The sequence below is a fragment of the Citrus sinensis genome, chromosome 3, assembly GCF_022201045.2.
Source record: "Citrus sinensis cultivar Valencia sweet orange chromosome 3, DVS_A1.0, whole genome shotgun sequence".
Classification (NCBI taxonomy): Eukaryota; Viridiplantae; Streptophyta; class Magnoliopsida; order Sapindales; family Rutaceae; genus Citrus; species Citrus sinensis.
In genome coordinates this window covers 19591950-19610999 of record NC_068558.1, presented here as the reverse complement: position 1 = coordinate 19610999, position 19050 = coordinate 19591950, and the positions used below count along the sequence as shown (strand labels likewise).

Sequence of the window (19050 nt, the reverse complement as noted above, 5' to 3'; positions counted from 1 at the left end):
ACACCTCATCAGTCAATGCCACATCATCGGTCAATGCTACATCATCGTTCCGTCTATGTGAACAGTGTCGTGAACAGTAACATAAACAATATTGTACATGTGAATATTACAGTACATGTGAACAGTGCCATTTTTCCTTGTATGCTCTTAAGATTTTCGATTGTCCTGAGTTCAAAAGTGATGTCCGTTTTACTGTCTGATCTCTCGTTCATTGTGAAATCACCATGATGCCCCTAAAATACATAAAATACTTAATTAAAATAAAACACACATAATTAAATCACAAGAGGCTTAAATATATAAAAGTAAGGGTGTTAGTAAGACTTGAAATGTAAAATGACGATTTTTTCCTTTATAAATATACATTTTCTAACACTCAACAGCTAGGCTCAAGCCTGCAATGTTGCGCCAGGCCAACTCGATCTTTTTTACCTAACCTATTTTTGTGATGATATATGAGCTTTGTATGAAGCCCGAAATGCCAAGTGCCTTACTCTCTCATTATAATTAAAAGAGCCTCTGTACAAAGAGTAAAAGTGATACTAGAAGATATAAAAGATAAGTGAAGAGGGTGTACTGAACTGAGTACTTTTATTCATTAATCAATAGCCTTTATATAGGCAATTACACCAACTGATAAAGCATGAAACTAGGCACTACAAAACAAACTATCCTTAAAAACATAACAAAATGCTTCTGAACAAACATTCACATTACTAGCAAGTCACTAAAAACGAACTACTATTGACTAGGACTTAACATAAAGTAAATTAATTTTATTTAAGGCTTGGTCGTGTGACCTGATGTGCATGTGTTGCACATTATCAAACTTTAACACCCTCCCTTAAATTGATATCTGCAGAAATCAGTTTACACACGTCAATATGTAATGCCCTTCCTTAATCAGCTTCAGCTTCCTTTGAAGAGCAAACACCAAACATACTTCGAAGCATCACAAAAACTTCAGGTTTTAGGGGTTTAGTCAATATATCTGCAATATGATATTCACTCTTGCAAAACACCAAATCGATAACACCATCCTTACATAAATCAAGCAAAAAGTGTTACCTCACATCAATATGTTTACTTCTTCCATGGAGGACTAGGTTTTTTGAGAGTTTTATTGCAGGGATATTATCAAAATATACCACAGTTGGTTCTTGCTGCTGATTTTGTAAAGTTTCAAGTGACCTTCCCAGCCAAATAGCTTCATATGAACTTGATACTGCAACAACAAATTCAGCTTTAGTTGTTGACAAAGTCGCTATTTGTTGCTTCTTAAATAACCAAGTAATAGTTCCAAAATTCAACATAAATTTTATTCTAGATGTGCTTTTTCTATCATCAATGTCTCCAGCATAATCATTGTTTGAGAACTCAATCAAGCTTGAATTTCCATTATTTTTGTACAAGATTCCAAAATCTGCAGTGCCTTTCACATAGCATAAAATTCTCTTTGCAGCTAAGAGATGAGCATCAGTTGGATTCTCCATGTATCTGCTAATTAAACTAACAACGTGCATAATATCTTGTCTTGTTGATGTCAAGTACGTAAGACTCCCAACTATTTATTTGTAAAGATAACATCCACCCTTTTTCCAGCTCCATTCTTTAAGAGTTTCAAACCATATTCTATTGGAATTGAAACTGAATTGAAATTCTTCATCATGAATCTATCTAATATTTCCAGAGCATATTTTCTTTTAGAAATAAAAACACTAATAGCATATTGCAATACCTCCATCCCAAGAAAATAGTGCATTAATCCTAAATCTGTCATATCAAATTCATTCATCATAGATTTCTTGAAGTCATTAAGCATGGCTCTATTATTACTAACATAAATAAGATAGTCAACGTATAAACACACAATTAATATCTTCTTATCATCTCCATTTTTAATATATAGTGTGTGCTCATAAGGGCATTTAAGAAAACATTCTTTAGCAAAGAAAGCTTTTATAAGATTGTATCATGCTCTCGGTGCTTGTTTCAATCCATATAATGTTTTCTTTAACTTGTATACCTAATTGTCATGACCTTGCTTCTTATATCTAGGAGGTTGATCAACATACACTTGTTCTTCCAATTTACCATGCAAAAATGCTGACTTCACATCCAATTGATGATAGGCCAGGACTTCTGTGCAGCCATGGATAGCACCAAATAAATAGTGTCAAGTCTTGCAACTGGAGCAAACACCTCTTTATAATCAATGACATGTTCTTGTTTGTACGCTTTTGCAATAAGACAGGCTTTTTACTTATCAACTCCATCATCCTTATTTAGTTTTGTTTTACAAATCCATTTAACCCTAATGGATTTTTGCCCTTTTAGAAGGTCAACTAGTTCCCAACATTCATTTTTCTCTATAGAACATATCTCTTTATCTATGGCTTTTTGCCACTTTAAATCTTTGACAGCTTCTTGGAATATAACAAGGTCACAATTTGAGGAAAAAGCATAATGAGCAATTGTATCATCATTATCAGATTGAACACAAGTTACCTCATAATCTTGCATCCATATGGCCTCTTTCAACCACGACGAAGACGTGATTTAGTTAGCACATCAGTAGATTCCACTATTGCTGAGGAAGTTTCGGTAGTTATTAGAGCTTCATTTGATGGTTTAGAGACAACTGAAATTTGTTGTTGTAATGATTGTTGATTCTCTTCTTCACTGTCATTGTAAAAAATGACTTGGGTAGGTTGTTACTCATTCCAGTTCCATGTGTTTTCTTCATAGAAAATGATGTCTCTGCCGACCACTATCTTCTTCATGAAAGGATTAAACAATTTATATGCCTTGGATTCTTTAGTTACGCCAAGAAAGACACAATTTTCACCTTTATTATCAAGTTTCTTCCTTTTCTCATTTGGAACATGCACATAAGCGATGCAAGTGAAAATTCGAAAGTAATCAACAGCTGGTTTTCAATCACTCTAAGCCTTTTCTGGTGTTATGTTTTAAACAAAAAAATGTAGGACTTCTATTCAAGATTGGATGCTCCAATTTACTGCTTCCGACCAAAAACTCTTTTAAATTCTTACTCTCGTAGCAAGCTTCTCAACATTTTGAGAATAGTTTTATTTTTTCTACTGTGGTGTACAAGCGGCTGTGAGTTCTCTTCGAATCTCTTGATTAATGCAAAAATCTTCAAATGCTTTTGAACAATATTCACCACCACGCTCAATGCAAAGAGTTCTAACATTTAAATATACTAAAATACACCCATGTTTTTCGAATTTAATTGTCAATAAAAGTAATTAAATATTTTTACCACCATTAGAAGATGGTTTTATCGACCTACAAATGTCATAATGAATCACTTCCAAGACATTTTTTTTGCTCTCCATGACTTTCCTTTAGGGAATTGTGAATGATGTTGTTTGCTAACAACACATTCTTCACAAACGCGAGAGGGAATGGCAATTTGAGGAAAACCAGCAACTATATGTTTTTGTTGAAGAGTTTTCGTCCACCAAAATTCAAGTAGCCATAGCAAAAGTGCCAAAGCCATGAAGGGTCTTTCAGTTCAACCATGAAGCAGGGTTGTGCATTTTTAATCTTCAATAGAAATAACCTGTTTGAATTCATTTGAACAACCGCAATAGCTCCTCTGGAAGGATAATATATTTTACAAGCATTGTTTTGAGTGGTTATTACATAACCCTTTTCTTGTAATTGACCAACACTTAACAAATTACTTTTCAAGTCAGCAATATAGAAAACATTGGAAATTGTCACTACTAGAAAAATGGGCTTTACTGACACCAATTTAGTGTCAGTAATTACTTTTGCTGACACTTGTTAATTGTGTCAGTAATGCTCAAGCCAGAACACACTGACACTAATCTTTGGTGTCAGTGATTTTTGCGTCAGTATTTTGTCACTATAGTATCACCACCATAGTGATACTATGATGTTAGTATCAGTTGATACTATTTTTATGTCAGTATTTTGTGTCACTAGAGAGTCACAAGGATAGTGACTCAATCGCGTTAGCATTTAATGATACTATTTACATGTCACTGATTTATGTGACTACAGTATCAGGAATCCACTGACTCAATAACATCAAAAATTCTTATCGTCATTTAAATAATTAGTGTCAGTATTAACGGTGCTATACCAGTTGTGTTTTATTTTTTTTAATGACATTATTCATGTTTATTTTACAATTAAAATAAACCCAAAATATATTAAACATACCAAATCTTGTAATGCAATTCACATAATACACATTTCAAATACATCAGTTAAATTAAAATAGTTCAAATACATCATTGTTTGGGGGTAAAAAACAAGTTCAAGTACAAAATTAAGCTTTGAACAAGTAGTATTCACGATAAAGTACTAAATTAATTTCGGAAAATTTAGCCAAGAAGAAAAAACAGATAACAATGTCACTGATTTTGGAGTCACTGATTTTGGAGTCCGCATATGCCTTCATTTTTTTTCCACCTACAAGTATATAAAATCAATTAGCACACCACAAAAAATAAATCACAGATTTGTTTTAAGGAAAAATAATCATAAATTACTTGTATGTTACCTCGCGATTGTAGGCTGTAATTAACTTGGCAACGTATGTAGCCCACTGATCACGAAGTCGCGAGAGGTCCTTGACAGTGTATTCCTCAACTCCCTTGAACTTTAATTTTAAAACAAGTTATTCACCGAAAATCCTTGACTAAACTACTTAATTATCATTCATTTAAATACATTTGTGTGTTAACAATTAAAGCCAACAAATAAACTCCAACAATGTTACTGTTTTATCCAAAATTATATAGGTAAATACTGAACATCCTGATCATGGTAATTCAAAAAAAAAAAAACAACTTGTGAACCCCAACAGCAACAATATTTGATAGCCGAAGCAACTTGTGAACCCCAACAGTACGCGATTTAATACAAATATGGATGTAGATACAAAACCTTAATTAGGATGACAACTTATCCTCATCAAAGTAAAGTACAAGCAACAACACCATAGCACATCCCCACTAACAACTACTTTGCAACCCAAACAATTGTTTTGTGTTGGGATATGCAGTACATTGTGTATATCCCAAATCCTAATTCATGTCTATATGGATATTCATATAATCTATTCAACAGTATGCAACATAGTCACCATTATAAGTACCCTCACAGTTTATAAAATGCATACAATACGCAATAAAAAGATAACTGTAAAGAAGCACACAGGTGTTTGAGCTGATTCATTTCACAATAAATTAAAACAATATGATACAGTATTGTAAAAATCATTTTCAATACTTACATTATTTTTCAGAACGTTCACATTTGTGATGATATCTTGCATGTATTTCATCACATAGTAACCACATTCAAAGCTGCTCGGCTGCCTCGGACACTACAAGATCAAAATTACATTAATTTTTTAGTGTACGTTAACAATAATTAGTTAGGTTTGTCTGATTTTTACCTTGACAGGTATCCATTGAACATTGGCCTTTGTATCAGAATTTAAACTCTGATGTATTCGAATCCCCCTACAATTAAGAGACATAGCTAACGTTAGCAAATAATTAGCATAAGACATAAAAATAAAATAGCATGATCAAAGATACAAATAACGAACTTAACTGATTGACAATCTGCATTAGCTCTTCATCAGGACTACCTTCCAAAGGATCAAGGTAATAGGTTGTACGTCTCACCATATCAATTGCCAATAACACCCAGTGGGCACTAAACAAAGTAAAAATTGTTCTCACACATGAATTACAAGTAAAAGTGATTAATCTACAAATTAAAGAATATTACTAGCAAATGAAAAAGGTTATACCCAGGGTTATACGGGAATACGATGACTTGTCCCAATTCTGCCAAGCCTAACAGTTTTGAAATGTATTGAGTCCTGTCTTTGAAACCGACCCTTGGATATAGCTTCTCAAAAAGCCCAAACTGAACTGGTTTAGTACTTCCATTGCTCTCCATCTCCTCATACAGGTGTCTAAGAGGAAACAAATATATATAACGAAGTAAGTTTGAATATAGGAAACAAAATAATAGGGCCAAGTTTACTAAAACATAAGTTATGATTTACCGTACTTGATCCATATGTTAATGATGCAGTTGGAGACCTCTTTAAACTCGATGATTTCAGCACAAATCATTTTGTCCAAGTGTGTTTCCCAAATTTCACCAAAGGTTGTTGTGTCATGCCGAATCCTGATCAACCGAGGTAAAGAATTCTCGATGAACATGGTAAACATGTTCATATATTCACTCCTGTCATTCTTTCTTGATCGTGCTGCTGCCCGTGTATTCTTCACACGTACATTGAGGTCTTTTGCTGCTGGTCTGATGACTCGGGGTTCTTTTTTGGCTATTTCTGCTGGTCTGATGACTCTGGGTTCTTTTTTGGCTACTTCTGCTGGTATGATGACTCTGGGTTCTTTTTTGGCTACTTCTGCTGGTCTGATGACTGGTGGTTCTTTGTTGGGTACTTTGTCATGACAGGAGAACTGCCTATCTAGTACTTTAGGAGTTAGTCGAGGAGATCTTCTCGGTGTGGGCTTTAAAGTAATTTCACAGTCTACTTTTTCGGGGGTTTGTTGAGGAGTTGCTTGGGAAATTGTGGTGGGACTGTCCTTGATTTTACTCTTCACAGATTTTGGAGTCGACTTACCCGATGGGAAATCAGCCTTTGCAATAATCAAAATACATACCATTACTAGTAATACATGCATATACAAATGGAAATAAAATAATGACATGTAACAGGCCATATACCTTTCTTTTTCCAAGAGTTTCAGGTGATTGTTGATCATTGTCAATCTGAACACCAGTGGAAGTTTTGGGCTTAGGAAAGTTAGAACTTCCAACTTCAGTATTGCTGTACGCGTTTAACCTTGCATTCATGCGTTCTAATTGAGCAGACATGAATTGGAAACTCTCTTGATACATCTTTCTTTCTCTTGCTAACTCAGTGGCATCAGGGACATGAAAGTACATAGATGGGGTGACGAATTGCCCCACTCCTTGCACCCTACTTCCATTTGGCTGCTTCTGAAGAGCTTCACCTAGAATGTCATGTGACCCTTGTGATTGGAATGTTCCTTGTTCAACATGACTCTTCAGCTCATTCTACAAAAAAAAAAATATTGTAAATCCGCAATTACGAGTACAAGACATCAGCTAAACTAAACTAATATCCTTCTTGAATCTTTAACAAAAAGCAAATCCATATACAGTTCAAATTGAAACTACAGAAAATATTACAAGACAACACCTCAAACAAGTTTTAACCTTTTAATATGCGAAGAAATCAGTTCTGATGAAATCTTACTGAGTTTCTGTCAATTGTAAATGTTGCCATACAATTATTACAAAAAGCAGTATATATGTACGTTAATATCTACCCCCACACACACATATTATAAAGAAAATTCATAAGAATTAAGTATACAAGTGACTTACTATTTTCTCAGCAATTGGCGTCACATCAGAAGCATATTTGCCATCTCGGTCTGCTCGTGCCATTAACCAAGTTTCACTGCGATCAATCTCCCGCTCAGAAACTCCACTCTCCTTTTTCTGTTACAAGGTGACATAAAACATAAATAATTGATTCTATTATATTATACGCATTAGATTACTTATGTTACTGTAATTACTCCATATTACCACACTTACTTTTCTATACAACATGCCACCATATCCTGTGCTACCCAAGCGATGGTTGTAGACATTCTTTGCTCTTTTGTCTTTTGCCTTCTTACTTTTTTCCTGCACAAACAGTTTATATGAAGAACAAAAAGTTACCACTGATTATTAGTAACTACCAACAATTAAATCAGGTAATATTAACAAACAACACACCTGAAATTGTTCAGACAAAACTTTGTCAACAAAAAGTTTCCAATCTTCTTTTTTAATGCTTGGATATTCAATAGGAGGCAACCTTAGTGACTTTCGATCGTCCTTGTTAGGTAGAACGAATTCAGTTGCCAGTTCACAACGAAAGTTTCTTGATGCAACCCCCATCCACTTTAATACTTGGCTTTTGCATTTCAAGCTCAATTTGAATTTTTTCTGTCAACCAATAACATGGATTAGCAACAACTTTAAAAAAATCTGGAAGTTATATAAAATCTTTAAACATACTATGAAACAAGAAAACAAAACCTGAAAATGAACCCACAAAGTTTCCTTCATCTCCAGTGGCACACGCCTCCAATCATCAAGTAAAATTGAAATTGTTTCACGTACAATGACTCCAATGTAACTCCTAAGATCATTTCTTCCCTTACCAACCGGAACACCATAAGAATTGTACTCAATTGCAGCTTCATGACTAACTTCTTGTTTTTGCAAACCTTTTTTTTTGTTTGTTTTCTTCTCCTTGGTCTTCCGTCGAGCTCCGGAAGAGTGAACTCAACATCGTCAGCCATCTCCTACAATCCTGAAAATGATTAAAATAAATAAGTATATCATTTAGATTAATAAGTTAATACAAGAGCAATAGCATATAATGAAATAAATAAATCACTTACTGGAAAACTTTGAAAATTGGTGCTGGAAACTAACTACAATAATACATTCACTGATTTTCTAAATCAATATCTATTGGAATAGCATCAAAATCTTTTCTGTCATAAATTCCTTCATCATCTTTCTCATCCAACTCACATACTGGAAGTTTGTTAGATAATGGAGAAAATACATCCACGTCTTCACATCTTTCCCCATTTAACTTATAAGCTTTGTCGGTCACTGAACAAACTATTGATTTATTATTCTCTAGCTGGTCCTTTACATAAAATACTTGCTTTGCATGACAAGCCAGAATAAAGCAATCAGATTTATAGCCAATCCGATTTAAATCAACTACAGTGAAACCTAAATTGTCAGTGCAAACCCCTCTATCATCTACCCAATCACACTTGAAAAGTGTTTTTTTAACCATTAGATAATCAAGCTGCCAAATCTCATCAATGACTCCATAAAACGTCATGTCTCCAAAATGAGGACTTTTATCTTTTGAGCTTGAAATCTGTAGAGTGTTAGCAACAACCCTAACACCACTATTTTGGGTCACACGATTACAGTCCCGGTCCCTCGTTGTAAAATTGAAGCCATTTATCTCGTAGCCAGAGAAGGTCACCACGCTTGAGCGTGGTTTGTTTGCTAACCAGCACACTATTTCGTCAATCGGCACATTATTTGCTTGCACATTATTTGCTTTATCATGTGCCACCTATAAATTAATTTAACAAGTACAGTAATTAGTAACATGTAGAAAAATCTTGTTAAGTTTATATCATATATTGTATTTAGTTAAGTAATTCTAACCTTTGCTTGTAACCAACCAGAAAATGTTCGTATGTGTTCATTTTGCAACCACAGATTTGTTTTTGCCTTATAGGGGTTTCTTGATGCCAAATAATGCATATGCTCCCTACAGTGAAACATATTAAGATTTAAAAACTAGTATATTAATCTAATAATACAATAGTAATATTTTTTTGAAAAATTAACAACTTACTCGATATATAATTGGATTTCAGGGCTGTTCATTAGAACACACCGGTGTGCTTGTGCCAACAAAGGATCATCAACCACCTTTATGTTTGCACCTCCCAAAGGCTTTTCGATAGATAAATCAGTTGGACAACCAGTAGGCAGCCCAATAACATCACAATTTGAGAGGTACTCAGCACAAAATGCAAGTGCTTCTTCTGCAATATAACTTTCTACAATACAACCCTCAGGGCGATAGCGATTACGAACATAATCCTTGAGAGTTTTCATTTGTCTCTCAAAAGGATACATCCATCGAAGATAAACAGGCCCACATAACCTAACTTGTTCAACTAAGTGGACTGTTAAATGGATCATTATGTCAAAAAAGCTAGGTGGGAAGTACTGCTGCAGTAAGCATAAAGTGATTACAAGTTCCTCTTGCAATTGGTCAAGAGTATTAGGATCTACCACTTTACAGCACAATGTATTAAAAAAGAAGCACATCCTGATTATGGCCGTTCTCACATTTATAGGCAAACAGTTTCGAATGGCTAGTGGTAGAAATTGTTGCATCAAAGTATGACAGTCATGGGACTTAAGGCCTTGAAGCCGACAATCATCCATTGAAACAAGGTTTTGGACATTGGAAGAATACCCATCAGGGACTTTCACACTCAGCAAGGTTTCACAAAACTGTTTTTTTTCTTTTTTACTCAAAGTATAAGGAGCTGGAGGTAGGACTCTGTTTTTTTTGTTTGTTTCATCAGGAACTAGTTTTCCCCTGATCTTCAAAGACTCAAGATCTTTTCTAGCATTAATCCCATCTTTTGTTTTGCCTGGTTGATGAAGTAATGTGCCATATATGTTTTCGCACACATTTTTTTCAATGTGCATCACATCTAATTGATGGCGAACTAATAAATGCTTCCAATAATCTAATTCAAAAAAGATTGACTTTTTTTTGTACAATTTTTCAGTTATGTTCTCATCACCACCACCACCACCACCACCGCCATCATGTTTCTGCTTTTTGGCCTTCTTTTTCCCGAACTTAATATCTATATCTTCCACCATATTAAAGATTTCCTCACCAGACAAAGTTTTAGGAGGCTCATTCCACTCTTGCTTCCCATTAAAAATCTTTTTCAGTTTCCGAAATAGGTGACCGAGTGGTAGAAAGCGGCGATGGCCCATATATGACATTTTCCTACTATGTGGCAGCCAACATGCACAAGTGTCTATCCCACAAATTGGGCAAGCATAATAGCCCTTAACAGTACAACCAGAGAGGTTTCCGTATGCTGGAAAGTCACTAATTGTCCACATCAAGACAGCCCGTAAATTAAAGGTTTCTTTTCTATAAGAATCATAAACATCAATACCTACATCCCATAGAGTTTTTAAGTCCTCAATCAAAGGTGCTAAGTATACATCTAGATCATTTCCAGGTTGTTTAGGGCCAGATATCAAAAGTGACAATATCAAAAACTTTCTCTTCATACACAACCATGGAGGAAGATTATATGTTATTAATATAACAGGCCAACAACTATAAGTAGTGCTAAGTGTACTATGTGGGTTAACCCCATCAGTTGAGAGAGCTAAACGGAGATTTCTAGGTTCTTGTGCAAATTTTGGCCACTTATTGTCAATTAGTTGCCAGGCTGGTGAGTCTGCTGGGTGGCGAAGTTTGCCATCTCTAATTCTTTTATTAGCATGCCATGTTAAATTTTGAGCTGTTTGTGGTGATTGAAACAATCTTTTCAACCTAGGAATAGGTGGAAAATACCATAATACCTTTTTAGGAACCCCTTTCCTAAATTTTGTTGAGCTATCTTTTTTTTTTTATACCTAGATGCTCCACAATTTGGGCATTCAGCAAGATCAGCAAATTCATTCCTATACAAAATGCAGTCATTTGGACATGCATGTATTTTTTCATACTCTAAGCCTAGCACTTTCATTGTTTTCTTAACCTCGTACATTGACATAGGTAGAGTATTATTATTTGGCAAAATATCAGCAAGGACTTCTAACAAAGCAGAAAACCCTTTATCGGACCACCCATAGTTCCCTTTCACATTGTAAAGTCTCATTAAACTAGATAACTTTGAATGTTTTGCACCCGGGTACAAAGGCTTTTCAGCATCTTCAAGCATATCCTTAAAAGAACTAGGATCTCTATCACAATGCTCGTAAGCATCTTCGACCATGTCAATTATATTACTGTAATCATGACATCTAAATCTTTGACTATGTGAATGGTCTTCACAGTTTGTAAATGTAGATTTAGAGTCAGTCTCACCATGCCAAGTCCAAACAATATATCTTGGGAGAAAACCTTTTTCAAATAAATGATCCTTCACTTGTTGAGGAGTATGAAACTCCATATTACAACAAAAGGTGCAAGGACATCTAATTGACATTCGATTTTCAGCATTCAAAATGGCAAAATCTAAGAAATCAGCAACTCCAGAACGATACTCTACAGACAATCTATCACAAGTTATCCAACTTCTGTCCATTTCAAATATTTTACCTGTTCACATATGTAATGTTAGTTTAAGTTTAATTAAATTGCATGATTAATTTAAAGTTCAATGTTATTATGATTATAGTTGTAATAATAAACTTATAATTCTGGAAAATCATTAATAGCCCTATAAATCATTAATTATAATAATAATTTAGACAAAATCCTGAAATTGAAACAAAATAAGTTTTGAAACTTAAATAGGAGATTAATAGGTAAGATGGGTGCTAATGGCTTTTTAAGTAGTCGAACTAATTCATAAGTCAAGTAACTAACAAAAGTTAAGAGTTCAAATAAATAATGTCTTCATACCACTTTGCAAGCCATTTTTTAAGATTCTATAAATCATTTTTTAACTTCAAATACAACATGCAGAACTACTTTAAAACAAGCATTTCTTTATTGAATCAAACACAAATCATCAACTTTATACAATCTCAAAATACTCACAACCACGAACTTAATTAATTCATATCATAGTCATTGTCTCTATTACAAATCGTCCAACCAAAACAGAATAAATAAACAAGTAGGATTATATAACAAAATTTGCCTCTCTTTACATGAAACAGAGATGTAAATAGTTTGTAACCACTAAATACACAGTCATTCAGCTAATATAACACCCAAACAATCATCTCCTAATCACAAAGGCAAAAGCTAAAATCAAATTTCATATTTTAGTACATTCAAAATCAACTAACTTATTGCTCAAAGTTAAGAAACAGAGCTAACAGTTTATTTCAGAAACTAAAAAAAATGCACATTCTTAGTTTTAAATAACAATGACAGTAAATCACATGCACAAAAGTTTGAAACTGACCTCAAATGTGGCAGAAAAAACTGAGTCGCAGCAGCAAGTGTTTTGAGTTTAAGTAATGCACCACTTAAAATGCCTGTATTTTTGGACTGCATGTGAGTGAAGATATAGAAAAATAAGAACAAAAATTTCAAGTTACAAATAAATAAAAAAAAAATATTTGGAAAACAAAACCCACCAGGGTTGCACGACTGTTCAATTTCTGAATATCTGAAACAACCCAAAAATACAAATTCAAAAATATTATTCATAAGCCAAATTAAAACAAACCCAATAATTAAATTGCACAAAAAAATAAAACATTCCGCCATTACCAGCTGATAACCTCCTCTACAGTTCTTTCTCTGGACTTAACTTGTCAGGGAGAATGAGATTACCTGAATACCGAACCGATGGTGCCACTTCACCCCTTGTCGATGGCTTTTACTTGCTTGCCTAGTATAGCCACAGGATGGTTAAGTTGGAGAAAAACCCCTTCGAAAACAAGCGATTAGGGTTTTGGTTTGTGTTTCAATTTGGGGAAAATGGAAAAACGAATCAGAGTTTTAGGTTTTCATTATCTATCTAAATTAATTGAATTTAATTTGTAAATGGATAGTGCAAAACAGAAGAGATCGAGAAGAGAAAAACGAAAGCGAAAGTGAACGATGAAAGCAAGATAGAGACAATCGATATAGTCTAGATGGGGAGAACAAGTGTGTTTTATGTTATTGTTATTTATATTTTTATTTTTTAATAATTTAAATATTATTATGACTTTGACTCATCGAGATTTGATGGTCTGTGCTCCAAACATTAAAGCTTTAAATCTTAGAGCTCCCAGGTTCGAGTTGGAGCTAAAACAAAATTTTTATGAATTTTTTTATCATTGATACTTTAGTGTTAGTGATTTTTTATGTTTAGTTTACTGACACCCTAGTATCATTAATCCCTGATTCCTATTTGTCAAAAGCGGAAAATGGTGCATATGTACATAAGTACTGACACTTTTTGCAAAGTGTCAGTAACGAAGTGTCAGTAAAACTCATTTTTCTAGTAGTGTGTTTTTACAAAACCATTCTTGGTTCTAATATTAATATCACTATTTCCCATTATTTCAACAATAGAACAATCACCAAAACTCAGTGTTAAATGAAAATCCTCATTTAAGAAAGAGAAATAAGATTTACTTCCACACATATGGTTACTGCAGCCTGTATCCGCATACCACACATCTGACTCAAGCTCTTTATTAACTTGAACAACCCTCAACAAGGTTTCCACTTCTTTCTTTTCTGCAAAATTCGATTTGTCTCCATTTTCTTTGTCGTTAGGCAATTTATTATAACATTCAGAACAATAGTGACCAAATTTATAACATCTAAAACATTATACCTTTGACTTATCAAATCGGCCTCTACTTTTATTTTGGAAATCTAATTGATCTTCATCATCTCTAAAATTGCCTTGTCCGCCTCTACCTCTACCTCTATCTTTGTTTCCTCATCGTCCTCTTCCTCTTCCTCTACCCCAATCTGCTGATCTATTTAAAGAATTTAGAGCTTACTCCACCTTATCTTCCTTGGAGAATTTCTGCTCATGAACCAGCAAGGATCCCTGCAACTCATCAATTGAAAGCTCAGTAATGTCTTTCAATTCTTTAATAGAACAAACAACATAATTAAATTTCAAAGTCATTGATCGAAGAATTTTCTCTATTATTGTAATGCCTGTCGTCCTCTCGTCGTGTATCCGCATCTTGTTTACAATTGCCATTGTCCATGAAAAATACTCTATGACGAACTCTCCTAATTTCATACGAAGTAATTCGAACTCCGTATGAAGTGCTTAAAGCGATTGCCTCTTAATTCTTGCCGACCCTTGATATTTTTTCTTCATGGAATCCTATATCATCTTGGAGATGTCTTTGCAAAGAATGGTGTCTAAGATTGAGTGATCAATTGCTTGAAACAGATAATTCTTTGCCTTCGAATCTTTTAGTTGTTGCCCCTCAATTTCTATTTTCTAAGCATCCGTCACTACCGTGCCAGCTGTTGGTTCTGCTATGCCCTCAAAGACTACTAAACAGTATTCTTTAGACCTAAAGAAATTCTCCATCAACATGCTCCAATGGTCATAGTGACCATCGAAGCGTGGAGTTGTAGGTTGCACAAGAGGCCATCATCTTTTACTATTGTTTTCTTAACCTCGCTCTGATAATATGATAATTAAAAGAGCCTCTGTACAAAGAGTAAAAGTAACACTGGAAGATATAAAAGACAAGTGAAGATGGAGTACTGGACGGAATACTTTTATTCATTAATCAAATAGCCTTTATATAGGCAATTACACCAATTGATAAAGCATGAAACTAGGCACTACAAAACAAACTCTCCTAAAAAACATAACAAAATGCTTTTGAATAGGACATTCACATTACCAATAAGCCACTAAAAACGAACTCCTATTGACTAGAACTTAACATAAAGTAAATTAATTTTATATAAGACTTGGTCATGTGACTTGCTGTGCATGTGCTACACATATTAAACTTTAACATCTCATGTCATGAGTTTGCCTATAACTAAGGTAGTTTCTTTTTTTTTTTTTTTTGGTCTAAAATATGGGTTTAAATTGTTCTAAATAGGTCTAAATACAAATATGTGAATGACATTTATTTTTTTAATATCTAAATATAAACGGCATCTTATTTATTTTTTAAATAAAAAGATTTTAAACATAATTATTTGACATTTATGTCCTTATAAATCAAGACGTAAAAAGAGATTAGGTATGATAATTTAGGAAATAAATATACATAATAGAGATATTTTTTAAATATAGTATTTATTTCTCATTCTTGGCTTTTTTACTCCAATAAAAATTACAAAAACTCATTTTTTTATTTCGATATGAATATCTTGAAATCAAATATAAATTAAAAAAATTAAAATTAATAAAATTTTAGAATTCGTTCGATTAAGTTTTAACAAACAAGCGAACTCCACTTATTAAGCCTAGGGAAGGTAAAACAAAAAACAAAAAAAAACCCAACCTGAATTTTGGTCTGATTGTCCAACACCCAAAATTTTTGGATTTTGACCCATATTTAATAATCAAAATTCGAGCTCGAGCTTAAAAATTAAAGCTCGATTAAGTTTGGGCTACGGTTCAAGTTGGCCCTTAATAATTAAAAAAAATATGTGTTTGTATTTGAATTAGAGATGGTTTTTGTTTATATTTAGTTATTTATATAATTTTACAATTGAGATATTGGTTAGAGTAATTTTATGTTTAATTTTAATATATTAAGAGAGGTAAATTTAAATTATTTAAATATTAAAAAAATTAAAAAAAAAATGGTCAGGCTCGCACTTTGACCCGACTAAGGATGAAGGCGAAAAAATTAAGCTTTTTATCGCGCTCGAGGCTCGAGCCCTTTACAAATTGCAAGCCTCAGCTACCATACAGGGCATAAAATCTCTATATGGTGTAGGGGTTGCCCTTAAGCCGTTGGCTTCAACTTGTTTGAATCCAACAGTTGTGATTTTAATTTGAAAAAAAAAGGAGAAAAAATGAATAAAAGCAGAAAAAAATAAGGCAACCGGTTGAATTTGTTAAGAGAAGAAAAGCATTTTCTCCCTCCCTTTCTTCCTCCCCCTTTGGAACATTGAGCAAGAAAACCCTCATCTTTCTCTCCCTCAATCCCTACATTGTCACGTTCTCACTCTTGCTCACTCTCCCACTTCGGCTCACACTCCCGGTCCCGCTCCTGCTCACACTCAAGCTCCCACTCTCGTTGTTGCTATTGCTTTTGCCCTTTCCTCCAACTCACACTCATGCTCAACCTTGCTCTCACTCTCGTTGTAGCTCCTGCCTCTGACTTTCACTATTCTCATCAAGGTTACTTAGCTTTAAACTTAGCCTTGTAATTGTTAAAGTTATTTAGATCTGTAATTTGTTATATTTGGGGAAAACGATTTGTTAATGATATAGTGTAGAAATATAATGCACACACAATATTTGACAAAATGCCACAAAGAACTATTTGTTGTCTTTTAAGATTATAGGTTACCTTTTTTTTTTGTTGACAAAATGTTGGAGCTGTGTTTTAAATTTTTTAATAATAATTCAATGATGAAAAAAAATTAGACTTGGGCATTCGAGTGTGGTAGCTTTGTGTGGTAGGTTGGCGTATGCATTCGTTTGATGCGATAGGCACCGTTGCAGCAAACACGAGTGCAAGAGGCAGTAATTGTTGTTTATTAATTGCTTTCTTGCAGCTTTTACATGAAGACGTGGAATCTGCTGATCATAAGAAGAAAAAATCGAAAGAAAAATCATTACGGCAGGAAAAGCAAGGAGTGAATAAAAAAGCATGGATAGATTATTTGTAAGTATAATTTATATGCATTTATGTACCTATTATGTTAAAAGGTTTAATTTTTTTAATTAATGTAACTTTAAATATTAATCACAGTAAGGCAGAAGCAAAACAACTAAGACTATTAGGGGTAGAAAAGGTGGATGAAACGGTATGTAACCAAAAAATGACCTGCTGAATATTAAATCTTCTCTTACCTAAAACAGTATGCCACTGATCGTATATATATTATCATTGTTGTAGGTTAGAGCTGATATTGCAGAAAAATGAAAGAAACTAACCCCCAAGGAGAGGCATCAATGGATGGTTAGTAATATGAATGAGATTTGTACATCAAATAGTGGTGAAAATAGTGGTGAGAGCAAAAATATTGAAAAAGCTTATGAGGACAAGGCCGATGGTGGCAACCTTCTATCTCAATGTCATGTAGCCTCGTTCTCCGAGGTGGTTTCATCTTTTTCAAATGATTAACAAGTAGTAGTGAACGAAACCTGCTTTGGAAGTTTACTTGACCTAAAATGTGGACACTTAAGACAAGAGTTATGTGCAGCGTTAATTGGAAAATGTGATGTAGGTATGCAAAGTATAATTCTACATGAGAAAGAATACAATTTAAGCCCTACAATGTTTTCAACTATAATGGGGGTTAGAGATGGAGGCACACATGTGGACTTAAATGACCATGCAGTTGATATAACTAATTTGCGTGCAGTGTATAACAATGGACCTAGAGGAATTCATATAGCGGAGGTGAAAAAAAGGCTAATGAATAGTTCAACTTCTGATGATGAATTTAAGATACTTTTTAGTCTTTTTGCATTGGGAACCATATTATGTCCCAAAAGTGCAATATACATTAATCTGTTGTATCTTCGTGCACTGAAAGATAAAAATTTGATTAGAGAAGAAAATTAGGCTAGTTGGTGTTTTACCTTTTTATGGGAAGGTGTGCAAAAGTTTAAAGAAAATAAAGTGAGCTCCGTTAGCGGCTGCGTTCTTTTCTTAAAGGTTCATGTTTAATTAAAAAAAAAGCCATTGATGGACAGCTATTCTATTTTTCCTTTGTTGTATATGATCAACCTTCTATTGATAGAATAGTGTGTCCTACCATTGTATGGAATAATGATGAGATTCGACGATTCTTAAAATGAGAAAGCTTGGTGGCATCAAAAGCAATAAGGTATAGAATACATGCATACTATTTTAATGAAATTGATTTACCATATTTTTGGACTAAATTATTATTATTTTATGAATTATTTTAGGTTTCGATGTGTGACCTTGATCGACTTCATAAGCCTCAACAAACAGAACCTCTTGGGTGGAACAATGTGAATAATGATGCTTTCAATTATTAATGGAAAGGTTTGGGTCATTTGTCACCGAAAACAAAGAGTCGTTCCAAACCCTTGAATGGAGATTGGAAAACATAGCAAAAATATTGGGAGAGTTGACATTAAAGTATCATGAAGGATCAACCAAACAACCAGCTGCCCCCGATCCACCTTCAAATTTGAAATGTCAAAATCCTATATCTCCGGATGGAAAAAAAAATGTCAAAAACTGAAGGGAAAATGATTTTGATCAGTGATGATGACACTATGGATCATAGAGTGAAAGCAAGTTTACGAACCTTTGATGCCATGTTGGGCTGTATTAGGACTACTGCACATACCAGCAAAACTCCACTCAATTCATTTCAATTTGATGGAGGACATGCTCTCGATCTAACACCAATACCTCGAGAGGAAGAAGAGGTTTGTCTAAGCGACTTTAGTTGCAATTTGGTTTTAATGATAATGAATTATGTTTAACCTTGGACATTTATAG

At 33.9% G+C, this 19050-nt stretch overlaps 2 protein-coding genes across 3 annotated transcripts; both read right to left on the bottom strand.

Moving 5' to 3' along the window:
• Positions 1-4299: 4299 nt before the first annotated feature.
• Positions 4300-14777, bottom strand: LOC107175953 (uncharacterized). 2 transcript variants are annotated; one of them, XM_052436585.1, is made up of 15 exons: positions 13235-14777; positions 13036-13067; positions 12861-12946; positions 8167-8443; positions 7861-8073; positions 7675-7767; positions 7459-7575; positions 6772-7125; positions 6088-6683; positions 5822-5989; positions 5620-5724; positions 5459-5525; positions 5294-5386; positions 4559-4657; positions 4300-4467 (listed from the first exon to the last, which is right to left on the bottom strand). In XM_052436585.1, exons 4-15 carry the CDS (start codon positions 8194-8196, stop codon positions 4453-4455), a joined length of 1950 nt encoding a protein of 649 aa, XP_052292545.1. In that variant the 5' UTR covers positions 8197-8443; positions 12861-12946; positions 13036-13067; positions 13235-14777; the 3' UTR covers positions 4300-4452. The 2 variants fall into 2 exon arrangements, with proteins under 2 accessions (XP_052292545.1, XP_052292543.1); XM_052436583.1 differs by having other exon boundaries at positions 13036-14777.
• LOC127900980 (uncharacterized) lies at positions 8541-10835 on the bottom strand. Its single transcript, XM_052436582.1, has 3 exons — positions 9527-10835; positions 9334-9439; positions 8541-9238 (listed from the first exon to the last, which is right to left on the bottom strand). The coding sequence occupies exons 1-3, from the start codon at positions 10828-10830 to the stop codon at positions 8582-8584; spliced, it is 2067 nt and encodes a 688-aa protein (XP_052292542.1). The 5' UTR covers positions 10831-10835; the 3' UTR covers positions 8541-8581.
• Positions 14778-19050: the final 4273 nt, after the last annotated feature.

Excerpts from the sequence above, each read along its gene's own strand:
- LOC107175953 (XM_052436583.1), bottom strand. The coding sequence starts at position 8,196 with ATGAAGGAAACTTTGTGGGTTCATTTTCAG. Across the intron at positions 7,768-7,860 it reads TTTTGTCTGAACAATTTCAG|GAAAAAAGTAAGAAGGCAAA; the intron begins GTGTGTTGTTTG and ends CTGTTTGTGCAG. Across the intron at positions 5,990-6,087 it reads ATCATTAACATATGGATCAA|ACACCTGTATGAGGAGATGG; the intron begins GTACGGTAAATC and ends GTTTCCTCTTAG.
- LOC127900980 (XM_052436582.1), bottom strand. The coding sequence starts at position 10,830 with ATGTGGACAATTAGTGACTTTCCAGCATACGGAAACCTCTCTGGTTGT. Across the intron at positions 9,440-9,526 it reads GAAATCCAATTATATATCGA|GGAGCATATGCATTATTTGG; the intron begins GTAAGTTGTTAA and ends GTTTCACTGTAG. Across the intron at positions 9,239-9,333 it reads CTGGTTGGTTACAAGCAAAG|GTGGCACATGATAAAGCAAA; the intron begins GTTAGAATTACT and ends ATTAATTTATAG.